At 45.1% G+C, this 25,467-nt stretch overlaps 1 protein-coding gene across 1 annotated transcript; it reads right to left on the reverse strand.

The window, feature by feature from the left end:
• Window positions 1-17,027: 17,027 nt before the first annotated feature.
• TUSC2 (tumor suppressor 2, mitochondrial calcium regulator) lies at window positions 17,028-18,531 on the reverse strand. Its single transcript, XM_075847901.1, has 2 exons — window positions 18,331-18,531; window positions 17,028-17,904 (listed from the first exon to the last, which is right to left on the reverse strand). The coding sequence occupies exons 1-2, from the start codon at window positions 18,529-18,531 to the stop codon at window positions 17,839-17,841; spliced, it is 267 nt and encodes an 88-aa protein (XP_075704016.1). The 3' UTR covers window positions 17,028-17,838.
• Window positions 18,532-25,467: the final 6,936 nt, after the last annotated feature.

The following is a 25,467-nucleotide window of genomic DNA, read 5'->3' on the forward strand; positions in this document are numbered from 1 at the left end:
TCACACATGATAGGATTAGATACACAGCTCAGCAGACAGTATCACACATGGCAGGATTAGATACAGGGCTCAGCAGACAGTATCACACAAGATAGGATTAGATACAGCGGCTCAGCAGACAGTATCACACATGATAGGATTAGATACACGGCTCAGCAGACAGTATCACACATGATAGGATTAGTTACAGCAGCTCAGCAGATAGTATCACACATGGCAGGATTAGATACACGGCTCAGCAGACAGTATCACACATGATGGGATTAGATACACAGCTCAGCAGACAGTATCACACATGATAGGATTAGTTACAGCAGCTCAGCAGATAGTATCACACATGGCAGGATTAGATACACGGCTCAGCAGACAGTATCACACATGGGATTAGATACAGGGCTCAGCAGACAGTATCACACATGGCAGGATTAGATACACGGCTCAGCAGACAGTATCACACATGATAGGATTAGATACACAGCTCAGCAGACAGAACAGTAGATTTTCCTCTGAATCCCCGGAAACGTCAGAGGTTTTCACCAGGGCCCGAGACGCCTTCCTGCAGTTTGTCCTTGTGGTTTCTGTGTAACAATAACCCCCATTGTGTTCTCAGAATTCTCCTCGGGCTGCAGTATCACTCCCGTCATTTATGAAATATCTGAGCAATTAACGGGTGAAAAGAAACGCAGACCCGAAACCCGACAACACGATAAAACGGAATCCAGCACCATCAACAAAACGGAAAACCGCACACGGGGACCTGAAAATATGTCTGAAGACGAGCTGTGTATCTAAGCCAATCATGTGTGATACGGTCTGCTGAGCAGTGTATCTAATCCTATGGTGATATACTTTTTGTCGATCTGCACTGTTAGACGCTGTGGTGTGTGTGGCCCTTTAAGTGAGTCTGCACTTTTGATTTCCAGGCTGGATGACGAAGCTCATCCTTCAATGGGAGCGTCGGTGCCTGAAAACTCACTCGTGTGAAATCCATGTGTCCGTGTGCTGTGCGTGATTTCCCTGCGCAGCACATGGACGTTATTCACGTTCGTGTGAACGGGCCCTAATATATATATATTATACATCCAGCGCCTGTGACTCATCCAGAAAGACGGTGCCCCCCATAAACCACCTCCACCCACCGATCTGCACACGGCCCCTGTATGGACATTAGATATGAGCCGTCCTGTTTTATCAGCGATCCTCGCTCTGCGCAGTGGGATGTGGCTCTGGCCCGGCGCCTGCAATCAGTGATGATCGGCCGGTGCCATCTTATATCAATGACGGGTTACTGAAGATTTCCACCACAAAGTGAAAGATGACATCACAGCGGTAAATGTGACATCACAGCGACGGCTGCTCAAAGGTGACAAATGGATCCTCCGCCATATCGGTCGTCACTGCAGAATTAGCGACTTATGACAACCTGCCTCTTCCTCGGCCTGTGCAGTTAAAGGGCCGGTGCCCAGTCTGACGTACAAGGAGCAGATCTGCAACTTCGTCTTCCTCACCATTTACAAGATCTCATAATGTGCGCACGCGCTCGACCCTCAGCAACAAACATCATGCACCACCATTGAGTTGGGGCCCGTCTGCCCCCAGCTCATAGCCCGTCACCAGTACAGCCGTGCCCCCTGCCACGTCTGTCCCCCCAGGCAGCCGCCAGACCGCCATCCGGCCTACGTGAACACACAGGCGCAAAACATCCCGGGGACCTGCCGTATAACTAGTGTCCCCCCGCGTGCCAGTTCACCCGACATATAGCTAGTGGCAAACTCGTCGTGGTCCACCCGCGAAACCGCTTTTAGCAGGAGTGCAGCTCCACAATCCGATCCGCCTTCACATAACATTACTCCTAACAGGGGAGGGTCTTTCCCCTACGCCGCTCCACCTCCCCTATCGCTTATTACGGATGCACTCACCTAGATTTTACACCTATCCCCAGATGACCAAAGAGTACACCCCCCTCCCCCAGACATGCTGGCGACGTTGGCGCCATTTTCAACCCCTGCCACTCCTAACCACCTTTAGCAGGGACCCCCTGGCTCCCCTTATGCTTCCTCAGGCCTAATTCTCACCGAGAGGCTGACAGCTCGCCCTAACCGAATACTTCTCACAGCTTAGGTTTTGTTACAATGTAACAGTGTAGACACAGCAGCAGCACAGATCCCCCTGTTTGCTACAATGTATCAATCTGGAGTCTTTGCTCAGTTTGTGAACTCCTGCTCATCATTCCGGGTGGTAGATCAGTGATTGACAACAGAGCTCGGTGCAGACATGAAAGGGTTACAGAAAGGACTGGGTGTAGCCTGCAGTTCCTGGGCCCCACATGCTATGACTGTGCCTTGGGGCCCCAACACTGTATATAATCTATAGATAACATTTCTTACCGACACTACATCATGCAGCTCTGCGCACTTCTGACTCTGCTGTTCTGTAGACATGGAGGCCCGAGCATTTCCCCACACCAAGTATAGGGGGACCAGCTGCCCCTGCACCCCCATATTTCCTGCAACTGTAATTACTGCAAAAGTCGTTTCATTGCCGGTCTCGTCTGTGACGACAGGGGGTGCAGATACTTACGTGCTGTAACGTGGAGACTTCGCCCGCGGTCCTGTGTGACCTCTCTGATGCCGTGATGACCCACCCAGTGACCAATGTAAGTTTTTTAGAATTGATGCCAATGTGGGGGGGGGGGTGCAGCAACTACAGCGCAGGCAGACGGAGGTCACCCCAATAATTCCTAAAATGCAGTTCTTCCAATACGGAGATGAACGTAATGAAGCCCACGAGCCATGAATCACGTTTTGTTGGGTTTGGTGAGAATGTGCCAACCTGGACTTTCCTGGGACATCATCGCTGGTGACCGCCGGCCTCTCCCCCGCCCTCAGGATATCCCCTGGGGTCATCCGTAACATCAGCGCCGGCTCAGGAGACATCATCGCCCCTGTGACAGGATGTGGAGAGGACACAGCATGAGGCGGGGATCACAAGGTCATCATCCTCTATCTCTGGCCTTGTCCCTGATATAACAGTATTACTACGCTGCTGGTTGATATCGGAGTTCACCTCCCAAAATTAACAATGTCTACAGGAAGGTCAGAGATACAGGACGGCTCCCCAGGTGAAGAAACGGCAGTGAGATGCAAGACTATGGCATAAATACATTATAAACGGAGGCGGACACTAAGTGTAAAGAGCAGAACCTCAGGGGTGGGAGCACAACTGACTCCACCCTCCAGGAGGCGTATCCCTATAATACTCACTGACCCTATCAGCAACAGGATCAACCGTAACGGATGACGCCACCAATGTAGAGCATGGCGTTCTTCATTGTACAAAAGAAAACGGAAACATTGTTATACCAAGTGCAAGACCTGAGGGGGTGGAGCATGACACAGATTCTCTTTCCTGTGCTTTAAGTCCTTGTCATGCTCCGCCCCTTAGGATCAGTTCCGCCCGGAGTGATCCTGTTTCTTTGATTAGTTTAGGATAAATCGTACGCATAACGGCAGCAGATATTGTTAAAAAGCAATGTGGGGAAGGGGCAGTAAATGCACCTGGAGGAAAAAAAATTTAAAAAAAAAACAAAAAAAAACAAAACACGGGAATGCCCAAGCAGGTAGTTTTCAGTTATACTAGATGGGATGATTTCTTGAGAGATGATGGGCCCTGGATTAGTAGACAGAGTTGTAGAGAACAGATAGAAGTGATTGAATGTACCAGAAATAGAAAAAAACAAAAAACAAAAAAAACACAAGGAAACACAGTTGTCAGTAAGAATTAACCAGCGTCTAATTCTATAGATAGAGACATTCCAGTAGAAAAGAATGTGCCAACGTATAATTCTTCTATGTACAGCTTTATAAACCAAAGGTTTCCAGAAACAAGAGGTTTCCCGGGGTGACAGGCGATCAGTTATTAGCCAAACATAGAGAGAAAGGCGTCATCAGAATTCATAAAGGAATCAATTAATTCTTCACTTCCTAAATAGGGAACATTGGGTGCAATGTTCAGGGATTATTGATAGAGAGATGGACGTGGATTAGGAATTGGCTAGAAATAGAGTTAATGCTAATAGGATAATTATAAGTGTAATGACCCCGGATTGTAGAAGAAGTGAGATTGATAAAGTGAAGATTCTTATGGATTTCTATCCAGATCTGGTTGTTGGAATATTCTGTATATCATCTGTCCTAAATTGTCACTAATGAAATTTCCTCTCATTATAGGAGTTTTCCAAGACGTTTTAAACAATACTGTAAATCTTTTTCCTTTTTGGTTTATTTAACAGTCATTTTAATAATTGCATGGAATGTCTAACAAGATATATTGTTAATCTATAGTAACCGTGTTAGACTAATAGAACTAATGATAAGAGAATAACATGTGTTACTTACAAGAGCAGGAGGTCTCAGATATCCATTGTGGGGAAAAAAAAACAAAAACATGTGAAGAGGTTTTGTCATTGATTGACAGGAGCACATGGTGACATTTTTGACGTTGTAGCTCATAAGTTTTGGCTAGTAAGGGGTTAATGCTACATTCTCTGTTATCTGTAGTTTAGCTGTGTCTACAGAAAGTGCACACGTAGTGCAAGATAAAGATCTGTGATTTAAAGATTAAAGAAAGACAAAAAAAGCCTAATAAGAATACAGGATTGAGTATTATATGTTTTATGTTTATATGTTATTTGTGTTTTATGTGTCGACCACAATGGAAAACTTCATTCATATTTAAATTTAATATGATGCGCATTACTAAATGAAGATTATAGTCCATAAGATGAAGAATCCAATAATAGGAGTTTATACAGTCACTCTAGTTATATACTTGTTTTACATAAGGTCACACACAAAAGGTAAATAATGTGTGAGATTGGACTCTCAGTACTGAGAGTGTCTGGGAACAGCTGGTATTGTGAGTGGCCGGTGTGTGAGTGACTGGTGTGTGAGTGGCCGGTGTGTGAGTGGCCGGTGTGTGAGTGACTGGTGTGTGAGTGGCCGGTGTGTGAGTGACTGGTGTGTGAGTGACTGGTGTGTGAGTGGCCGGTGTGTGAGTGACTGGTGTGTGAGTGACCGGTGTGTGAGTGGCCGGTGTGTGAGTGACTGGTGTGTGAGTGACTGGTGTGTGAGTGGCCGGTGTGTGAGTGACTGGTGTGTGAGTGACCGGTGTGTGAGTGACTGGTGTGTGAGTGACCGGTGTGTGCGCTGAACTATTTTTAAAGGGAAATGGTTTCTTTGAAATCACCACATGAGAAGTGAGTCAACAAGAAAGATTTTTATGTCATTGTTACATTTTAGTTTATGATTATTTGATATTAAAGGTTTCTATTGGCATGTGATGACGCGTATAGTGCACGATGTGTTTCATCATTTGTGTTAATGGATTGGTTTATTTAATATTGACATATACTAATTAAGGAAACAAGTATTTTGCTATTTCGCAAAGCTCTATTATTTAATTATAAGAGTATCCTTTCTGTTGAATGATGGTATATACATTACATAAGCACAACACACACACACACACACACACACACAGGGAATATATTTTATGAAATGAAAATGCAAATAAGATGACAGCATTCACAGGAGCTGTTGTCACGTTTATGGTGTCAGATTCCTGTCCAGTCAATCTTTCGTTTCTGACCTCCTTGCAGCAATGTAGGTTGTCATCCAATATAAGTCTGATGGACAGATTGAAGTTACTGATGATATGCAAAATTCCATGTGTGCTGCACTCTATGGGGATTGCACTAGGAGGAGACCTCACACCTCAGGAAATATTGAGGGCAGTCCTGTCCTTCTTCTGGGCACAGGGTAAACAGATGTAGGACGCATGTCTGTGGCCCCTGTGATTGTTAAAATTGTTTGCAAACAGCCCCAAACCTCAGTTGAAGCAGTGCCCTCCGAGCCTCCCACAGTTGAAAAGTATTGATAACCAGATAAGACAGTATTTGGAGGCCGAGGTACTGAAGAAACGTGTATGTCCTTATAATAATCCCCTCTCCCTCAGAATGCCAAACAACGTTGTACCTTCCGTCTTGTATCTGTGTAGTAGCAGCAGCTGCTCTACTCAAAGACAAGACAATAGACATAGTGCTAAGATTAGCCTCTAGTTCTCAGGGTGCCCCGTGCTGTTAGTGAGATTCTTCATCAAGCACACACTAAGTATATGTCTACAAAGTATAAGACCAGTCTCATCACCCCATATAAAACTAACCATACAGAGATGTACAGTGTTGAACCCTACTACATTGCTTCCGCAGGGTTCAACAGAGGAGGAAGAGAAGGATACATGGTCAATGGGGGACTTGAGAGGGAATGGGATAAGTCGCAGGAAACAGCAGACAGTGAATTTCCGGCCTGGTGGGAAGTTGATTTCCCAGCACATTTGATTCCCCAGTACACAGGTCACCAACATAATTGTATTGAATGCCAATAGAGATAAAAACATTAAAAAAATGTAACAGGGGATCCAATATCTAATCCAGCTTTTGAGTTTCTCTTGTAGATGGTTCCAGGTACCACCATGAAGGATGCTACAAGACTGGGTATATACTGTCACTACTGAAACAGAGGTAATAAAGTAACAACCACTCCCATCCTCTGTGTCCGCACAGGAGGTGGAGGTGAAGGTACTCTCTGAGGTGTGTAGACTGACTGAAGGTAAAACCGCAAATATATATATACTGACTCTAGATATGCTTTTGGTATTGCACATGATTATGGCCTAATCTGGAGCAGAGATTTTGCTGGATCCACGGGTAAACCCATAATGTTGAGAGAGTGAGAGAACTGTTTGAGGCTCTGACACTGCCAAAGCAGGTAAATATACGTAAAGTGCAAGCTCTTACTAAAATGCAAACTACCCCCGAAGCGAGGGGAAATAGACTAGTAGACGAGGCTGCAAAGGCTGCGGCTCTCATATCCCTCATAGAGGAGGACGAGGTATTCTTGACCAGCATAGTATCTGGTCCCATAGACATGATAATATTAAGTAGACTACAAAGTCAAGCCATATAAGAGGAAAAAGGACATTGGCAGACAAAAGGTGCCAGTGAAGGGGAGGATGGAATATGGAAGGTGGGTAACAGGATGTGCCTACCCAGAGTCCTCTTCCCCATGATAACCCAACTAATGCACGGACCAACGCAGGTGTCAAGAGAAGGAATGAGTGCAATGGTGACTAAATGGTGGGTACCCCCGGGGTTTCAGCAGGTGCTGTTGCCAGATTTGTCCAGAGGTGCATGATATGTGTCTGCCATAACATAGGCAAGACTGTGCAGGTTGCAAAAAGGCATATGGTAAAGGCGGCCCACCCATATCAGCGATTGCAGATTGACTCCGTTACCAAAGGTGGGACAGTATGAACATGTACCGGTCCGTGTAGATCTGTTCTCTGGGTGGCCTGAGGCGTGGCCAGTAACGTAGGGCCACAGCAAAAAAAAAGATGGCTCTCAGAAGTGGTATGTAGATATGGGGTCCCTGAGACAATAGAAAGTGATAGAGGAATTCACTTTACTGGAGAGGAACTCCAAGACATCCTGCAGGTCCTGGGTATAGAGCAGCTTTTCACACCCCGTATCCCAAGAGCAATGGGAAGGTAGAAAGGTGGAATGGGACTTTAAAGTTAAAAATCCAGAAGGTCATGGCTGAAACCCATAAACCCTGGACTGAGCGCCTGCCCATTGCCCTCTGACCTCACCAGTTATGTGGGAGCTCTGAAGAAACAGCTCACGCAGATGTATAAATATGTTTATGATTCCATTCCAGATCCTCAGTGAAAGGAGGACATTGTTTACAGCCGGGGACTTGGCGTGTTTAAAGAGACACCGTAAAGCACCACAGCCGCACTGTGACGTCCGCACCAAGTCCAGCTCACAACTTCCACATCCGTGACATTGGAAGGAAAGAACTTGGACATGCCGGTCACTGCTGACAGGTCCTCAATCACGATGCTGAACTATGGGTCTCGTCAAGCTCCAGCTGACCTTCTTCTCTGTCATCTCTACTTTACCTATTGTCTAAACGATGAGCTGGAAGAAGAGTTTAATGACAAGTTTATCAAACATCAAGTGATATCAGTATTGACTACATTGCTGGACTATTGTATATGTTTCCATTCAAAAACGATGCCATATGTGAAGATAGATGAAGTTATTGCCTTGGCCTTGCAGTCCCATCTCTTTTCTCTAGCGCTTAACCCTAACTCTACTGGAGTTGTTTCTCTTGTAATAGCAGCGTGGGTATTGGTTCCCTGTCTGTTTACCCGTGTAAGATATTCAAAGAGGGAAGCGCTGCGGAAAACAGATCTCAGGCCAGGAATACAACCGTCCATGATTAGATGTTACCACAATGACAGTGTGTGATGTGTAAACATGGGTCAGGTTAATAAAAATGACATGTTGTTTGATGCTGTAAACCTCACCAGCTGTGAGGGAAGAGACACAGAATATGTATAGTCTGGGGATAAGAGCAACTGGCAGCTCCCAGTGCTCCGAGACAGCTAGAAAATGGATGACGCAGGGTCTAGAGGGTGTAACACGAGGTAATCTAACTAATAAAGGGGGTGGCATCGATGAATGCCACCGGACGGGACATGATCTTGTTCTCCTGGATTGCAGGAGTGTTAAATCACTCCAGGGATGTGCTTCAACCCAACATGTATGTCATATATGTGGGTACGAGGCATATAAGTGGTTGCCACCCAGGAGACCAGGAGTATGTACCTTAGCTAGACTACAACCAGCTACTTAGATAGAGATATATTATGTAACATGTTTGATCGCAAAAGTATCAGCAGTTAAGAAAACAACACAGGATATTAAAATTCATGAGGTCCAGACCACCCACCACCCTAAGAACCGAGGTGGGAGGAAACATTCAGAGCCACCTGTTTATGTGACACTAAATGCTTCTACACCTGATAAAGTTATCTGTCAAGTCGTAGAAAACCACCAAGATAGATGGGTTTGCCCGAATGGTGAAACCTGTAATTCCCTAAATCTTCAGGTGTGTACAGTATGTAACGCTGTACACTCACCTATTGCTAGACACGTATCCTGAGTATTCGTTTCGCGGTGAATGGCATTAAAAAAATGCCCTGGTCTAGGGGATCTAGTCAGAACGTAATCTCGAACGAATATTCTAATACATGGCTAAGCAATTTTATGTTCAAAAGAAGGGAATTGTCAAAAATATTTTAATTATCTTTACATGTGTGAACATATATTGCTTTGAATGGACAGTTGAGTTGTCACTAAAGCTCAAAGATCTGCTAACAACAGCCGACAGGGGGGATGAGTATTCTATTCTAAGGCTTCGGCCACATGACCTAATGACCTTGTAATCAGCTGATACAAGGGCTGACATGACAAAACCCAAAAACACTTGCAATCCATTTAAACTAAATATATATGTTAAGATAAGCTTGGAACTCTATGTTTTACCATATGTGGTATGTATATGTGTAAGCATGAGGGGAACACCTTCTCTCTCTTCATTATAAATAAAGATGCATCTGCCCCCCATGGCAGAGACTGTTTGAACACTGACGTTGCGTGTCATGGTCTCTCCAGCCGGCCGGCCTCTCTCAGATCCACCATTGAGAGCATTCATTAATTTGAAACTCATAGACAAATGCAGATAATGTCCAACGTTAATGGACAATGTAAATTCTGCAGCGACATTACGAAGACTGATGCAGGAACAGAAGCCAGACCGGTCTGTAATAAACGTGCGGATTCCTTCCTTACACCAGATGAGTGATTTACCGACACCTAACCGTCCAGCGCAGGCTGCAGCAGATTGCCAGGGGAAGAGCGCCCTCGTGTGGACAGACAGGTGTAAGACAAGGCCGAGATTATTTTATTTTTTCCCTGTCTTCTATGACCAGGATGAAACAGAAGAAATGAGTCAGATATTCTGACAAATCCATGTTCTGCTGATCCTTCAAAATGTGTAGAATTGAGGATTTCCGGAGTCGGTTTTGGCTGCGGCCTCTTAAGGACACAAGAAAATGATCTGCACCGGGGCTCTGGGGGTCACCGGCGCTGCCTGCAGGGAATTACTAATTTACTCTGTCCAGCGTTATTACGTGTGCACTTTTTTTTCTCTATAGCCGAGACACAGCGGCTCTCTATAGCCTTTACACTAATCACAGCAGCTCCCTACAGCCTATACACGAGACACGATACGTGGCGGCTCTCTATAGCCTATACACTAATCATAGCGGCTCCCTATAGCCTATACACAAGACACGATACGTGGCGGCTCTCTAGTCTATACACGAGACATGATACGTGGCGGCGCTCTATAGCCTATACACAAGACACTATACGTGGCAGTCCTCTATATCCTATACATGAGACATGATATGTAGCGGCTCTATAGTCTATACACAAGACAACACCTGACCTCTCTCTATAGCCTATACACGAGACACGATACGTGGCGGCTCTCTATAGCCTATACACAAGACACGATACGTGGCAGTCCTCTATATCCTATACATGAGACATGATATGTAGCGGCTCTATAGTCTATACACAAGACAACACCTGACCTCTCTCTATAGCCTATACACGAGACACGATACGTGGCGGCTCTCTATAGCCTATACACAAGACACGATACGGGGCGGCTCTATAGCCTATACACTAATCAGAGCGGCAGTGGCGGATTAAGTGTACCATGGGCCCTGGGCTGTTGATACAACTTGGGCCCCCCTCACACAGAGTTCACAGCAGCACAGAATCTGCACGCTCCTCTCCTGAAATACTCTGTGCTGCTGTGAACTCTGCTCTTACCATTACGTGGTGACTTGCCAATCATGTGAAGGTGTTATTGAGGACAGGAGTGGAGGAGAGGTAACAGACTGAGCTACGTAATGGTAAGAGCAGAGTTTACAGCAGCACTGAATCTGCACGCTCATCTCCTGAAATACTCTGTGCTGCCTTAAACTCTGTGGACAGGTCAGGATCCTGGTTTTTTTTAAATGCTGCACTGTAGCGCAGACTTATATAATGGATCGAGCGGGTTCCCCAGCAGCATTTAAAAGAAACAGGATCCTGACCTGTCCACAGAGTTTAAGGCAGCACAGAGTATTTCAGGAGAGGAGCCTGTGATTGGCTGCAGAGGCTGTCACGTGGGATGAAGCGTCATTCCTGGAGGCCGGCCTTCTGACGTCATCCTGACGTGCGTGACCGCCACTACAGCCTGTGATTGGCTGCAGCGGCGACATGGATGAAACGTCATCGCTGGAGGCCGGACAGGAGGAATGTAAGTATGAACGTATTTTTTTTTTTTTTTATTACATTAAAATTGTATTTTCCGTGCGCCGAGCATGTACTGTCAAGGTTGTTGAAAGAGTTAGTGCAGCCCATTAACTCTATCAGCACCCTGGACAGTACCATGCTCGGCGCACAGAAATTACAGGTTCGGTCCGAATCGAACTTTTTCGTGAAATTCGGCGAACTAGCCGAACCGAACATTTCATAAGTTCGCTCATCTCTAGTCAGAATGATGGCGGCTGCGCGAAAATCTCGCAGCCGCGCATCATACACTGATGACACATGGAGCCGTTAAGTGCCTTTTGCACACGGAAAACGCCGCAGTTTTTGCGTGAGCAAAACGCACACGCTCGTGTAAATGAGGCCTAAAGGGTAAGTCAATTTTTAACAAACTTCTAACATGTCATAGTGACATGTCAGAACTTTTGATGGGTGGGAGTCCGGGTGCGGAGACTAAGCGGCAGAAGCGCTCATGTGAGCAAAGAGCCACTTCATTTCTGTTTGGCTTTTTCCGGAAAGCCAAAGTAGCGGTGTACGGGCTCATTGACTTTCTATGAGCCCGTACATAAGCTGCTCAGCTTTCCGGAAACAGAAACCAAGTGGCTCAGCGCTCACACGAGTGCTTCCGACGCTTAGTTTTAGTGATCAGAGGGAGTCGGCGAGAGACACTGCTTCCGTAACCGTCATTCAGTTTTATGGGACTTACGGATGGTGGATATGTCATACATTTTTCTTATGGGAAAACTGAGGGCTGTATGGGGGGATTATATTGCAAGGGGAGGTGAGCTTGTCTGACTTCTGGGGGCTCTATAGGGAGGTCTGAGTGTCTGATTCTGACATCTCTGTGGGGGGGGGGGTAGCCCCCCCATAGGGCCCGTCGCTCAGACCCCCCTATACAGCCCCCAGAAGTCAGACAATTTGACTTACCCTTGTAATATATTAGTAACTAGTGAGGGCTCTATGGGAAGGGGGGATTATACTGAATGGGGGAGGGGGGGTTCTAACCATCTAAGTGACTCCAGAGGACTCCATGAAGGGGGGAATAACCCCCCATCCCATCCCCCATAGAGCTCTCAGGATTTCAGTATTTATTATACAGCAGGGGGGGGGTTGAGCGTGTAACTCACTGCTGAGTGTCTATGGAGGGAAATTATTGTCCCCCCATAGAGTCCTCTGCAGTGAGTTACACTGCTCAGACCCCCCTGCTGTATAATAAATACTGAAACACTGAGAGCTCTATGGGGGATGGGATGGGGGGTTATTCCCCCCTTCATGGAGTCCTCTGGAGTCACTTAGATGTAAATTAAGATGGAGACGAACATGAACACTAACCTCCTCGTTGCTCAACCACCGCCCTTCTCGTCTGTTCCTCACTGGCGGTACGTGAAGCGTCAGAGGGGCGTGTTCTACCACGACTAGCAGACGCACGTCTGCTAGTCCTATCCAGCAATTGATATCCATCCCCCTCCTCCTCCTCCTCAGCACTGGGCTGCCCTCTGTTGCAGTCCGCCCGCCCCTCCCTCTCAACGGCCATTAGCGGCGCTTCTTGTGAACGGCCATTAGTGAGTCCGACCGCGATTTAAAATGATGTGCGTTTATAATCCGCCACTGCATAGCGGCTCCCTATAGCCTATACACAAGACACGTGGCGCCTCTCTATAGCCTATACACCAATCATAGCGGCTCCCTATGGCCTATACACAAGACACGATACGTGGCGGCTCTCTATAGCCTATACACAAGACACGATACGGGGCGGCTCTATAGCCTATACACTAATCATAGCGGCTCACTATAGCCTATACACAAGACACGATACGTGGCGCCTCTCTATAGCCTATACACTAATCATAGCGGCTCCCTATAGCCTATACACAAGACACGATACGTGGCGCCTCTCTATAGCCTATACACTAATCATAGCGGCTCCCTATAGCCTATACACAAGACACGATACGGGGCGGCTCTATAGCCTATACACTAATCATAGCGGCTCACTATAGCCTATACACAAGACACGATACGTGGCGCCTCTCTATAGCCTATACACTAATCATAGCGGCTCCCTATAGCCTATACACAAGACACGATACGTGGCGCCTCTCTATAGCCTATACACTAATCATAGCGGCTCCCTATAGCCTATACACAAGACACTATACGTGGCGGCTTTCTAGTCTATACACGAGACATGATACGTGGCGGCGCTCTAAAGCCTATACACAAGACACTATACGTGGCAGTCCTCTATATCCTATACATGAGACATGATACGTAGCGGCTCTATAGTCTATACACAAGACAATACCTGACGTCTCTCTATAGCCTATACACGAGACACGATACGGGGCGGCTCTCTATAGCCTATACACGAGACATGATACGTGGCGGCTCTACTGCCTATACAGAAGACACGAGACGTGGCGGCTCTCTATAGCCTAAACACGAGACACGACACGTGACAGTACTCTATATCCTACATACAAGACACAATACGTGATGGCTCTCTATTGCCTATACACGACGGTCCTCTATATCCTATACACAGGACACGATACGGGGCGGCTCTCTATAGCCTATACACGAGACGTGGCGGCTCTCTATAGCCTCTACACGAGACGTGGCGGCTCTCTATAGCCTCTACACGAGACGTGGCGGCTCTCTATAGCATATATACACGAGACGTGGCGGCTCTCTATAGCCTATACACGAGACGTGGCGGCTCTCTATAGCCTATACACGAGACGTGGCGGCTCTCTATAGCCTATACACGAGACGTGGCGGCTCTCTATAGCCTATACACGAGACGTGGCGGCTCTCTATAGCCTATACACGAGACGTGGCGGCTCTCTATAGCCTATACACGAGACGTGGCGGCTCTCTATAGCCTATACACGAGACGTGGCGGCTCTCTATAGCCTATACACGAGACGTGGCGGCTCTCTATAGCCTATACACGAGACGTGGCGGCTCTCTATAGCCTATACACGAGACGTGGCGGCTCTCTATAGCCTATACACGAGACGTGGCGGCTCTCTATAGCCTATACACGAGACGTGGCGGCTCTCTATAGCCTATACACGAGACGTGGCGGCTCTCTATAGCCTATACACGAGACGTGGCGGCTCTCTATAGCCTCTACACGAGACGTGGCGGCTCTCTATAGCCTCTACACGAGACGTGGCGGCTCTCTATAGCATATATACACGAGACGTGGCGGCTCTCTATAGCCTATACACGAGACGTGGCGGCTCTCTATAGCCTATACACGAGACGTGGCGGCTCTCTATAGCCTATACACGAGACGTGGCGGCTCTCTATAGCCTATACACGAGACGTGGCGGCTCTCTATAGCCTATACACGAGACGTGGCGGCTCTCTATAGCCTATACACGAGACGTGGCGGCTCTCTATAGCCTATACACGAGACGTGGCGGCTCTCTATAGCCTATACACGAGACGTGGCGGCTCTCTATAGCCTATACACGAGACGTGGCGGCTCTCTATAGCCTATACACGAGACGTGGCGGCTCTCTATAGCCTATACACGAGACGTGGCGGCTCTCTATAGCCTATACACGAGACGTGGCGGCTCTCTATAGCCTATACACGAGACGTGGCGGCTCTCTATAGCCTATACACGAGACGTGGCGGCTCTCTATAGCCTATACACGAGACGTGGCGGCTCTCTATAGCCTATACACGAGACGTGGCGGCTCTCTATAGCCTATACACGAGACGTGGCGGCTCTCTATAGCCTATACACGAGACGTGGCGGCTCTCTATAGCCTATACACGAGACGTGGCGGCTCTCTATAGCCTATACACGAGACGTGGCGGCTCTCTATAGCCTATACACGAGACGTGGCGGCTCTCTATAGCCTATACACGAGACGTGGCGGCTCTCTATAGCCTATACACGAGACGTGGCGGCTCTCTATAGCCTATACACGAGACGTGGCGGCTCTCTATAGCCTATACACGAGACGTGGCGGCTCTCTATAGCCTATACACGAGACGTGGCGGCTCTCTATAGCCTCTACACGAGACGTGGCGGCTCTCTATAGCCTCTACACGAGACGTGGCGGCTCTCTATAGCATATATACACGAGACGTGGCGGCTCTCTATAGCCTATACACGAGACGTGGCGGCTCTCTATAGCCTATACACGAGACGTGGCGGCTCTCTATAGCCTATACACGAGACGTGGCGGCTCTCTATAGCCTATACACGAGACGTGGCGGCTCTCTATAGCCTATACACGAGACGTGGCGGCTCTCTATAGCCTATACACGAGACGTGGCGGCTCTCTATAGCCTATACACGAGACGTGGCGGCTCTCTATAGCCTATACACGAGACGTGGCGGCTCTCTATAGCCTATACACGAGACGTGGCGGCTCTCTATAGCCTATACACGAGACGTGGCGGCTCTCTATAGCCTATACACGAGACGTGGCGGCTCTCTATAGCCTATACACGAGACGTGGCGGCTCTCTATAGCCTATACACGAGACGTGGCGGCTCTCTATAGCCTATACACGAGACGTGGCGGCTCTCTATAGCCTATACACGAGACGTGGCGGCTCTCCATAGTCTATATATGATGGTTAATCTGTAAAAATTAAAGAAGAAAGCGCCTGCTGTTGTAGAAATACCAATATTATTTGGAAGAGACAGGATACGGGTGTAGGAGGGCACCTCAGCGGGGCAGGTTGTGCGACGTCCAGGCACGACACTGATTATAAGGAATAAGTGATGTCGTTTCAGCTGCTTCCTCACCGGTGGGACAACAGTATGCGGTCGCGTAGTTTTGCATTAAATCCAAAAAGCGCAACTTCATGACACATTAAAGACGTTCTCCAGTAGGGAATACGTAACTCGGTTTTAATAAGGTTTAATAGGGCGACGCATTTCGATACCAAACTGGCGTCTATGTAAATTCGGATGCGCTTTTGGAATTTAACAAATATCCCCCTAATACCAAACAAGACCAACGCCGCGGCTCTGGACGCAAGCTTTAAGAAGTCTCAAAATGGCGCCCACCTCCCAGTTCAGTGTCGAAATGCGTCACCCTATTAAAACAGAATTACATATTACCTACGGGAGGACGTCATTAATTTGTGATGAAGCAGCGCTTCTTGGCTCCCACTTTTTTTCTGGACTTTATATAATTGTAGCCCCGCCCCCGAGGAGACGTTGACTATGCCGCAGATTCACAACCTCGTCTGAAGGAGGCGCTATTCCCTATGGACTTGTATTATGCAGATGAGTGGGTGGTGGGAGATCAGACCGACCCCTCTGACACGGCGTGATGAAACCAACCACATCCGCTCCTCGATGGCAGGAGACATCCCGGCCGCCCCCGTACACATCTGACGGTCGGTTAATTCCATCATCCGTTATCTGCTATGGCCATAGGCGGAAATCAGTGCGGTCTGCAACTCTCTAATACACCCCCCAGCACGAATCCGGCATCTGGTGGGGTCAGTATAGAGATGGAGGAGAGAAGGTTCAGGATAGGTCACTGCTTCATTACAATCGCCAGAACTTTCCATCACAGACTATTAACCCACGCAGCTCCACCTATGGGGTGGGCAGGGGTCTCCTGCTGTAACTAGCAGGTCGTTCTCAGTCTTCATATCAGGGCCTGGTGCCAGCAGATTATTATCAGCGCAGAGAAACCCGGCACCAGGATCTGGAATAACATGAACAATGACACCAGGAGTCCAACTTACAAAACGTAGGTTTTATTGGGGAGTTTCCCAGCGCCCCCGATCTCCCCCTCCTACATGTCAGGCTAAAATAAACAGTGATCAGTCTGATCGGGGCTCATGAGGACGAGGGGCGCTGCACAGCTCGGGAACATGGAACTAAAACATACATGTAATAAATAAACGGAGGTGGCCGGGACCCGAACCTTCCATACAAGTGTGATTGTACCAGTGCATCACAGAGACGAGCGCCACTGTCCCCCTCATAGTGCAGAGCACCCCCTTACCAGGGGTACAAGCGGGTCACACTTACCCCACGCGGTGTAGCGGAGACCAACTGACAACTCTACATGTGCTGGATAATATTAAGACCATTGAGATAGAGGCCGGACGCTGCTTCTGGGGCCAGAACTTATCCCTTCCATGGTGCCAGGTTGGCATCTGTGCCACGTGCCGGGTGCCCTGGGCAGCTGTGAGGAGTTACTGTCAGTGCTGAGCCGCGTCCCCCCTGAACAGGATTGAGGTTGGAGACGGCGCCCCCATGATTGACAGTATTAAAGCGAGAAGGGATAAAGGACCAGCAGCCTACAGACCCGCGGGGCCGCAGAACATTACACCCCAGAAGTGATCTTGTCGGCCATGGCAGAGCGTGGGTTAATTGTTTCTATTCCCAGCCCAGTCATTGTCTCTGCACGTACCACTCAGAAGTCTGTTTGGGGGGTTCCCTGTGCCTCCCCCATCACTCTCTTCGGGCTCCCTGTCTCAGGAGCACAGCATAGGGAGCAAAGGTTGGTAGAGGAGGGCGCAGCTTGGCAGGCGAGGGTGGTAATGTCAGACCTCACATAGTACGACTGGGAAATCCACATGGATACATGGATGATCTAACTTGATGTTGCCCTGAGGAGAAACAGATGGAAAGATACTGCTCTGTGACTGATAACAGAGAACAATAGATTGTACTCACCTGTCCTACAGTCATCCTCCCCCAGCCTGACATGTCTGATAACAGAGAACAATAGACTGTATTCACCTGTCCTACAGTCATCCTCCCCAGCCTGACATGTCTGATAACAGAGAACAATAGATTGCATTCACCTGTCCTACAGTCATCCTCCCCCCAGCCTGACATGTCTGATAACAGAGAACAATAGATTGTATTCACCTGTCCTACAGTCATCCTCTCCCAGCCTGACATGTCTGATAACAGAGAACAATAGATTGCATTTACCTGTCCTACAGTCATCCTCCCCCCAGCCTGACATGTCTGATAACAGAGAACAATAGATTGCAGTCAGGTGTTGTTTATGGGTAATTACTATTTACCTGGGGCCGCAGGTTCTTCTGGACACGTTTCAGTTTCGCACGTTTCCGGCCGTTTTTGGTCACAATTGTTTCCTCGTAGAATTCGTGCGCCAGGTCTCCGTCTTCATCGAAGTACATGGAGCTGCAGGCGGAGAAGGACTGGTTATAAAGCACAGATCCGGATAATAGAAGAAACGCTGGCGCCACAGACTGAGGGCTCATTCAGACGAACGTGGATCACGCGCAGCACGCGGACCCATTGATCTCACACACGAGTTTTCACGTTATTTACACATCAATGCGATTGAAAAATAAAATAAAAAATGATGCGCTTTGCGAGTGCGTGAATAACGCGTGCCCCCCGCGGAGCGCGGATGCAGAACGGACCAGATTCACGTGCGTGTGAACGCAGCCCGAGTCATAGAAACAAACACTAAACTCTAAAGCCGCTGGGAATGTCATCCACGTGAACCGCCGCTTATCAGCAATGACCGATCCCCGCACAGGCCGAGGGAAGAGCGTCTACTGGGTAACAGCCCTCGCCAAGAACAGAAAAACGGGATGAGGCGCAAAATCAGGAGTCTCATCATCCTGCAGCCCACGGAGCCGCTGTGCGGGTCATCAGGACGGGCAGCAGAAAAGGGGCAGCCGGGGTCCCATCAGAATAGTGGTGGGACTGCACATATTACCCCACGCCAGGTTACCAGACTCCTGACAGTCCAGCACGTGGCGGCTCCTCTGCGGGTGATCAGCTGAAGGTCCTGCGGAGGTCACAGGTCATACACCGGCTCCAGCGCAGCACCAGAGACTAACAGGACCTGCAAAACATCTGATGGTCCGGAACCTCAACAGCCCGACAAGCGGCGCCGCACCACACACCGAACTACCGCGCACCGAACTGCAGAGCTGTCAGTGTATTACACCCCCCCTGTATATTATATATATATGTGTGTACAGAGCTGTCAGTGTATTACACCCCCCTGTATATTATATATATATGTGTGTACAGAGCTGTCAGTGTATTACACCCCCCTGTATATTATATATATGTGTGTGTACAGAGCTGTCAGTGTATTACACCCCCCTGTATATTATATATATATATGTGTACAGAGCTGTCAGTATATTACACCCCCCTGTATATTATATATATGTGTGTGTACAGAGCTGTCAGTGTATTACACCCCCCTGTATATTATATATATGTGTACAGAGCTGTCAGTATATTACACCCCCCTGTATATTATATATATATATATGTGTGTACAGAGCTGTCAGTGTATTACACCCCCCTGTATATTATATATATATATGTGTACAGAGCTGTCAGTGTATTACACCCCCCTGTATATTATATATATATGTGTGTACAGAGCTGTCAGTGTATTACACCCCCCCTGTATATTATATATATATGTGTGTACAGAGCTGTCAGTGTATTACACCCCCCTGTATATTATATATATGTGTGTACAGAGCTGTCAGTGTATTACACCCCCCCTGTATATTATATATATATGTGTGTACAGAGCTGTCAGTGTATTACACCCCCCTGTATATTATATATATGTGTGTACAGAGCTGTCAGTGTATTACACCCCCCCTGTATATTATATATATATGTGTGTGTACAGAGCTGTCAGTGTATTACACCCCCCTGTATATTATATATATGTGTGTGTACAGAGCTGTCAGTGTATTACACCCCCCCTGTATATTATATATATGTGTACAGAGCTGTCAGTATATTACACCCCCCTGTATATTATATATATGTATATGTGTACAGAGCTGTCAGTATATTACACCCCCCTGTATATTATATATATATATATGTGTACAGAGCTGTCAGTGTATTACACCCCCCCTGTATATTATATATATGTGTACAGAGCTGTCAGTGTATTACACCCCCCTGTATATTATATATATATGTGTACAGAGCTGTCAGTGTATTACACCCCCCTGTATATTATATATATATATGTGTACAGAGCTGTCAGTGTATTACACCCCCCTGTATATTATATATATATGTGTACAGAGCTGTCAGTGTATTACACCCCCCTGTATATTATATATATATGTGTACAGAGCTGTCAGTATATTACACCCCCCCTGTATATTATATATATATGTGTACAGAGCTGTCAGTGTATTACACCCCCCCTGTATATTATATATATATATGTGTACAGAGCTGTCAGTGTATTACACCCCCCTGTATATTATATATATGTGTACAGAGCTGTCAGTGTATTACACCCCCCTGTATATTATATATATATGTGTGTACAGAGCTGTCAGTGTATTACACCCCCCCTGTATATTATATATATGTGTGTGTACAGAGCTGTCAGTATATTACACCCCCCTGTATATTATATATATATGTGTACAGAGCTGTCAGTGTATTACACCCCCCTGTATATTATATATATATGTGTGTGTACAGAGCTGTCAGTATATTACACCCCCCTGTATATTATATATATATGTGTACAGAGCTGTCAGTGTATTACACCCCCCCTGTATATTATATATATATATGTGTACAGAGCTGTCAGTGTATTACACCCCCCTGTATATTATATATATATGTGTGTGTACAGAGCTGTCAGTATATTACACCCCCCCTGTATATTATATATATATATGTGTACAGAGCTGTCAGTGTATTACACCCCCCTGTATATTATATATATATGTGTACAGAGCTGTCAGTGTATTACACCCCCTGTATATTATATATATATGTGTACAGAGCTGTCAGTGTATTACACCCCCCCTGTATATTATATATATATGTGTACAGAGCTGTCAGTGTATTACACCCCCCTGTATATTATATATATATATATGTACAGAGCTGTCAGTATATTACACCCCCCCTGTATATTATATATATGTGTGTACAGAGCTGTCAGTGTATTACACCCCCCTGTATATTATATATATATGTGTGTGTACAGAGCTGTCAGTATATTACACCCCCCCTGTATATTATATATATATATGTGTACAGAGCTGTCAGTATATTACACCCCCCCTGTATATTATATATATATGTGTACAGAGCTGTCAGTATATTACACCCCCCTGTATATTATATATATATGTGTGTACAGAGCTGTCAGTATATTACACCCCCCCTGTATATTATATATATATATGTGTACAGAGCTGTCAATGTATTACACCCCCCCTGTATATTATATATATATGTGTGTACAGAGCTGTCAGTGTATTACACCCCCCTGTATATTATATATATATGTGTGTACAGAGCTGTCAGTATATTACACCCCCCCTGTATATTATATATATATGTGTGTGTACAGAGCTGTCAGTATATTACACCCCCCCTGTATATTATATATATATGTGTACAGAGCTGTCAGTGTATTACACCCCCCTGTATATTATATATATATATATGTGTACAGAGCTGTCAGTATATTACACCCCCCTGTATATTATATATATATATATGTGTACAGAGCTGTCAGTGTATTACACCCCCCTGTATATTATATATATATATGTGTACAGAGCTGTCAGTGTATTACACCCCCCCTGTATATTATATATATATGTGTGTACAGAGCTGTCAGTGTATTACACCCCCCTGTATATTATATATATATATGTGTACAGAGCTGTCAGTATATTACACCCCCCTGTATATTATATATATATATGTGTACAGAGCTGTCAGTGTATTACACCCCCCTGTATATTATATATATATATGTGTGTACAGAGCTGTCAGTGTATTACACCCCCCCTGTATATTATATATATGTGTGTACAGAGCTGTCAGTATATTACACCCCCCTGTATATTATATATATATGTGTACAGAGCTGTCAGTGTATTACACCCCCCCTGTATATTATATATATGTGTACAGAGCTGTCAGTGTATTACACCCCCCTGTATATTATATATATATGTGTACAGAGCTGTCAGTGTATTACACCCCCCCTGTATATTATATATATGTGTGTACAGAGCTGTCAGTATATTACACCCCCCTGTATATTATATATATATGTGTGTACAGAGCTGTCAGTATATTACACCCCCCCTGTATATTATATATATGTGTGTACAGAGCTGTCAGTATATTACACCCCCCTGTATATTATATATATATATATGTGTACAGAGCTGTCAGTATATTACACCCCCCTGTATATTATATATATATGTGTACAGAGCTGTCAGTGTATTACACCCCCCTGTATATTATTTATATATATGTGTACAGAGCTGTCAGTATATTACACCCCCCTGTATATTATATATATATATGTGTACAGAGCTGTCAGTATATTACACCCCCCTGTATATTATATATATATGTGTACAGAGCTGTCAGTATATTACACCCCCCTGTATATTATATATATATATGTGTACAGAGCTGTCAGTGTATTACACCCCCCCTGTATATTATATATATATGTGTGTACAGAGCTGTCAGTGTATTACACCCCCCTGTATATTATATATATATATGTGTACAGAGCTGTCAGTATATTACACCCCCCCTGTATATTATATATATATGTGTGTACAGAGCTGTCAGTGTATTACACCCCCCCTGTATATTATATATATATATATGTGTACAGAGCTGTCAGTATATTACACCCCCCTGTATATTATATATATGTGTGTACAGAGCTGTCAGTGTATTACACCCCCCTGTATATTATATATATATGTGTACAGAGCTGTCAGTATATTACACCCCCCTGTATATTATATATATATATATATATATATGTGTACAGAGCTGTCAGTATATTACACCCCCCCTGTATATTATATATATATGTGTACAGAGCTGTCAGTGTATTACACCCCCCCTGTATATTATATATATGTGTGTACAGAGCTGTCAGTGTATTACACCCCCCTGTATATTATATATATATATATATGTGTACAGAGCTGTCAGTGTATTACACCCCCCTGTATATTATATATATGTGTACAGAGCTGTCAGTATATTACACCCCCCTGTATATTATATATATATATGTGTACAGAGCTGTCAGTGTATTACACCCCCCTGTATATTATATATATATATGTGTGTACAGAGCTGTCAGTGTATTACACCCCCCTGTATATTATATATATATATATATGTGTACAGAGCTGTCAGTATATTACACCCCCCCTGTATATTATATATATATGTGTGTGTACAGAGCTGTCAGTATATTACACCCCCCCTGTATATTATATATATATGTGTGTACAGAGCTGTCAGTGTATTACACCCCCCCTGTATATTATATATATATATGTGTACAGAGCTGTCAGTGTATTACACCCCCCCTGTATATTATATATATATGTGTGTACAGAGCTGTCAGTATATTACACCCCCCTGTATATTATATATATATATATGTGTACAGAGCTGTCAGTGTATTACACCCCCCTGTATATTATATATATATATATATGTGTACAGAGCTGTCAGTGTATTACACCCCCCTGTATATTATATATATATGTGTACAGAGCTGTCAGTGTATTACACCCCCTGTATATTATATATATGTGTGTACAGAGCTGTCAGTGTATTACACCCCCCTGTATATTATATATATATATGTGTACAGAGCTGTCAGTGTATTACACCCCCCCTGTATATTATATATATATGTGTACAGAGCTGTCAGTATATTACACCCCCCTGTATATTATATATATATATGTGTACAGAGCTGTCAGTGTATTACACCCCCCCTGTATATTATATATATATATGTGTACAGAGCTGTCAGTATATTACACCCCCCTGTATATTATATATATGTGTGTACAGAGCTGTCAGTATATTACACCCCCCCTGTATATTATATATATATATGTGTACAGAGCTGTCAGTGTATTACACCCCCCTGTATATTATATATATGTGTGTACAGAGCTGTCAGTATATTACACCCCCCTGTATATTATATATATATGTGTGTACCGAGCTGTCAGTGTATTACACCCCCCCTGTATATTATATATATGTGTGTACAGAGCTGTCAGTGTATTACACCCCCCTGTATATTATATATATGTGTGTACAGAGCTGTCAGTATATTACACCCCCCTGTATATTATATATATATATATGTGTACAGAGCTGTCAGTGTATTACACCCCCCTGTATATTATATATATATATATGTGTACAGAGCTGTCAGTGTATTACACCCCCCCTGTATATTATATATATGTGTACAGAGCTGTCAGTGTATTACACCCCCCTGTATATTATATATATATGTGTGTGTACAGAGCTGTCAGTATATTACACCCCCCTGTATATTATATATATATATGTGTACAGAGCTGTCAGTATATTACACCCCCCTGTATATTATATATATGTGTACAGAGCTGTCAGTGTATTACACCCCCCTGTATATTATATATATATGTGTGTGTACAGAGCTGTCAGTATATTACACCCCCCCTGTATATTATATATATATATGTGTACAGAGCTGTCAGTGTATTACACCCCCCTGTATATTATATATATATGTGTACAGAGCTGTCAGTGTATTACACCCCCCTGTATATTTATATATATATGTGTGTGTACAGAGCTGTCAGTGTATTACACCCCCTGTATATTATATATATATGTGTACAGAGCTGTCAGTGTATTACACCCCCCTGTATATTATATATATGTGTGTGTACAGAGCTGTCAGTGTATTACACCCCCCCTGTATATTATATATATATGTGTACAGAGCTGTCAGTATATTACACCCCCCCTGTATATTATATATATATATATGTGTACAGAGCTGTCAGTATATTACACCCCCCTGTATATTATATATATATATATGTGTACAGAGCTGTCAGTGTATTACACCCCCCTGTATATTATATATATGTGTACAGAGCGGTCAGTGTATTACACCCCCCCTGTATATTATATATATATATATATGTGTACAGAGCTGTCAGTATATTACACCCCCCCCTGTATATTATATATATGTGTGTGTACAGAGCTGTCAGTGTATTACACCCCCCCTGTATATTATATATATGTGTGTACAGAGCTGTCAGTATATTACACCCCCCCTGTATATATATATATATATATGTGTACAGAGC

This window comes from Rhinoderma darwinii, unplaced genomic scaffold (genome assembly GCF_050947455.1).
Source record: "Rhinoderma darwinii isolate aRhiDar2 unplaced genomic scaffold, aRhiDar2.hap1 Scaffold_1022, whole genome shotgun sequence".
Taxonomy (NCBI): Eukaryota; Metazoa; Chordata; class Amphibia; order Anura; family Rhinodermatidae; genus Rhinoderma; species Rhinoderma darwinii.